Source organism: Aptenodytes forsteri, unplaced genomic scaffold (assembly GCF_000699145.1).
Source record: "Aptenodytes forsteri isolate BGI_AS27 unplaced genomic scaffold, ASM69914v1 Scaffold187, whole genome shotgun sequence".
Lineage (NCBI taxonomy): Eukaryota > Metazoa > Chordata > Aves > Sphenisciformes > Spheniscidae > Aptenodytes > Aptenodytes forsteri.
Genome location: NW_008794084.1, coordinates 269,985 through 273,542, shown reverse-complemented (window position 1 = coordinate 273,542; position 3,558 = coordinate 269,985). Strand labels below are relative to the sequence as shown.

Here is a 3,558-nt window from a genome sequence, read left to right as displayed (position 1 = left end):
CCGTGGGCTGTTTGGCGGTAACCGAGCCCGACCCCTTGGCATTTGCTGCCTTCGCCGCTTCCCACGGCGGGAACAAGCGGCGCGTTCTGCAGGCGGTGGCGGGAGAAGAAAGGCCGCCTTGTCCGCTCCAGTGGTGGGGCGCCGGCCGGGGCGGCCACGCTCCCGCCCCGCATTCCTCCGGCAGAGCCGGCTGGAGAGGGGCTGCACCCCCCAAGGGACGGGCTGGGGGGATAGCAGGAGTCTCCTGCGCGGTGAGGAGCCAGGTAAGGGGCTCTGCTGGGGCGGAGGGCAATGCCGGGGGACCAGGGACTGTCAGTGGGCTGGGTGGGTGTCGGGGAGCAGCCAGATGCCAGGGTCACCCTCCAGCTCATGGGCAGGCAGGGCTGCCTGTGGAGCGGGGTGTGCTAGGTGGAGCAAGTTTGGGCAGCAGGAGAAGGGCAGGAGCGGGGACAGATCCCCCGGGCGGCGGGGCTGGGGGACCGCTGGGGGACCCCCATGATGTTCATGGGCCCCACTGGCACAGCCATGCTGGGAAGGGGTTAATGCAGGCACAGGATCCCACTGTGGCCCCGCTCCCTTCCTATGCAGCAGCCCGGCCCCTCCTGGCTTTTCCTCCTTCCCGGACATTGTGGCAGCGGGGCCTGGGTGCAGGCGAGGGGCAGAGGTTCGGCCGGGCTGTGGGGTTTCCCGATGCTGGGAAGTGCGGCCCCCCTGCACCCGGGGGACATGGGCATGCTGCCGCAAACGGTCCTGCTCAGCACCCGGGCCAGCACCAGCTGGCAGGTAAGGGAAAGTGGGGGGGGGTCCCACCTCAGCAGCCGGCGGGCACCAGGGAGCTGCTCCTGGGGTACCGCATCTCTTCTTCCCCCTGCCCCAGCCAAGCTGTCCCTAATCCGTTCGGGGCAGCCGCAGTCCCCACGGAGCCCTCGCTGTGGGGCGGCCGGTCCTGACGTCGCGCAGAGCTGCCCGGGCTCCGTCCCAGCCCTGGATTCCACGCCTGGTGTTTTCCAGTGTTTCATTTTTTCCACAGTGTGTAATAGCCGCCCGCTCGCCCCCGCAGGCGAGCCCGGCGCTGGCCGAGCCGGGGGGGGGGACAACGTGGGGGGGTCCCTTGCCCTGCCGGACGCCAGGGCTGGCAGGACTGCAGGTGATGCTGCAGGGAGCTGAGCCAGGGGCTCCTCCCAGTGCCCCCGGCTGCCCCAGAACCGGGGTCCCTAACGGGGGTGGGAGCGCTCCCCGGTCTGACTGCCCCAGCCTGCCCAGGAAGGGTTAAGCTGTGTTCGGCCAGGCCCAGGCGGAAGGGAGGGACATGGGGAGCAGCAGACGGTAAATTTAGTAACCCCGGAGCATCCCAGGCTGTGACAGTGGCGTGGGCGCCGGGTGACGGAAATTGTTCCTCCCCGAGCTGCCTCCTGCCAGCACGGAAAATGGCAGTGGGTGGCTGATCCCGTGGGCAGCAGCCCTGCCAGCCTGGTGTGGGCGCATGGGGCGCAGGCAGGGACGTGGCACGCTCAGCTGGGCTTGTGCACCCCGAAGTGTTGCTGCTGCCCGGCTGTGCAGGAGCAAAGGTGTGTGCCCAGGTGCCGGGGACGGGCACTCATGGCATGTGTGGGTGTGCTGGGGCAGGCCGTGCATGGGCAGGCAGATGTTGCTGAGGACAGCTGGATGCTGTACTTGCATGTCCTTGTCCACCAGTGGCCATCGGGGTCTGGCTGCCCATCATTCTCAGTGTTTAGGGCATGTGTTTCCTGCACCACCTCCCCAAAGCTGAGCCAGCGTGCCGGCTCCTTCCAGCGCCGTGTCCCGTGCTGTCCTGCTTGGCGCGTGTGCGGGTATCCCTGGGCAGATGGGGGCATGTGCCTCACCAGGCGGGGATGCTCGCTGGCCTCAGGCAGCTGCTGCGGGGCTGGAGACCGGAGCTCAGGAGGGGAATCGCCTTGCTGGCAAACGCCGGTTTGGGGTAGGGTAGGGTTTGCGAGGCTCGTGCTCAGGCTGCCAGATGTGTGGGCTGCCGGCAGGGATGTGTGGGAGGAATACGGCAGAGCCGTGCCCAGCGCGGTCACCTGTGCTGATGTCCTCTGTTTCTCTTGGCAGCAGCCTGTGCCTGAGAGCACCCGGCGTCTCCAAGCGGGCACCATGGAGGCACCCGGCAGGATCCCCGCCAGCCCGACCCGCAGAGTCCAGACCATCATCCAGGTGAGCGCGTGGGGCTGTGGCACCTCTGCCCTGTGGGAGCACGGGGATCCACCCTGGAACCCTTCTCCTCCGCAGCCAGCCCTGCCACAGGTAGCCGGCACTGCCCTCTGGCCTCTCCTCGCCCCAATCCTATTATGGGATCGGTGGCAAAGCCAATTGAGCTAAGTGGCTGGCAGCTCGGATCCTCTTAGATGCAGCCCAAGCCCCAGGGATCTTCTCCTGCTCCCACAACGGCTCATCTCTGCTCCCCCAGGCGGGCAGCATGGGCAGGAGGGAGCCCTCAGCTCCTGCGTCCTGCTGCCGGACTGTCCTGCCTGTGCACAGCTGTGCCTGGGCATCGCTCCCTGCCTGCGTGTGCAGCTGTTTCCGAGCAGCCCGAGCCAGGTGGGCAGCGCAGGGGAGTGGGCTGCAGCCGCGGGAGCTGTGAGCATCCCTCCCCTCTCCTTCTGCAGAACAGCCCCCTGGACCTGATCGACACGGGCAAGGGGCTGAAGGTGCAAACGGAGAAGCCGCACTTGGTGAGCCTGGGCAGCGGCCGGCTCAGCACCGCTGTCACGCTCCTGCCCCTGGAGGAAGGTGAGTGCCGGCTGCCGAGGGGTCCCCGCGGGCATGCCGGCAGCAGGGACGCTGAGCCGCCCTCTCTGCCGGCAGGGAGGACCACCATCGGCACGGCCGCAAGGGACATCGTCCTGCAGGGCCCCGGGCTGGCGCCTCAGCACTGCTACATCGAGAACGTGCGGGGGACGCTCACCCTGCACCCCTGCGGCAATGCCTGCGCCATCGACGGCGTGCCGCTCCGGCGGCCCACACGCCTCACCCAAGGTAGGGGTGGTCGAACATCCGGAGCAGGACCCGAAGTTCGCAGGCGAACTTGTGCCATCGGGTATTGGGGTGTTTATGGATTCATCCTGCAATTGCGCATCCTAGCTGTGATGCTCCTGCCTCTTTGCCCTGGGGTGGGGATGTGCTGGATGCTGGCACCGTTTGGGAATTGGCTTTGCCACGCGTCCTGGGGCTGTGCTTCGTGTGAGATTGGGAGGGAGAAAGCAACTCCGGCTGGGCGGTGCCGGGCAGGGTTTGGTCCCCGCCGTCGCACCTGCTTCCCAGACAACAGCAGAGATGCTGAGCCAGGTTTGGGAAGGGGAGATGAAGGAAGAAAACAACTCGGCTGTCCCGGGGCATCGCTGCCGGGGACCCGCCGCTGTGCTTGCGTGGCCGGAGGGGCTTGGACCCTGCTGTGTGTGTCCCCCCCCGCCTCGCGCCGGCCGCTCCCGGAGGACCGTCCCCTCTCCCCGCACGGCCCGTGTCACGTTTTCCGTCCCTGCCCCGGTTCCCGAGGAGGACCCTCCGCCCGGGCGGCGG

General features: G+C 68.0%; 1 protein-coding gene across 1 annotated transcript in view; it reads left to right on the top strand.

Moving 5' to 3' along the window:
* Positions 1 to 2,125: 2,125 nt before the first annotated feature.
* The window catches only part of PHLDB1 (pleckstrin homology like domain family B member 1), an 18,890-nt gene continuing 17,457 nt past the window's right edge, over positions 2,126 to 3,558 (top strand). The window contains exons 1-3 of the mRNA XM_019470477.1: positions 2,126 to 2,196; positions 2,649 to 2,772; positions 2,848 to 3,018. Of these exons, the coding sequence (XP_019326022.1) occupies positions 2,137 to 2,196; positions 2,649 to 2,772; positions 2,848 to 3,018 (355 nt within the window). The 5' untranslated portion in view covers positions 2,126 to 2,136. The remainder of the gene's footprint in view (positions 2,197 to 2,648; positions 2,773 to 2,847; positions 3,019 to 3,558) is intronic.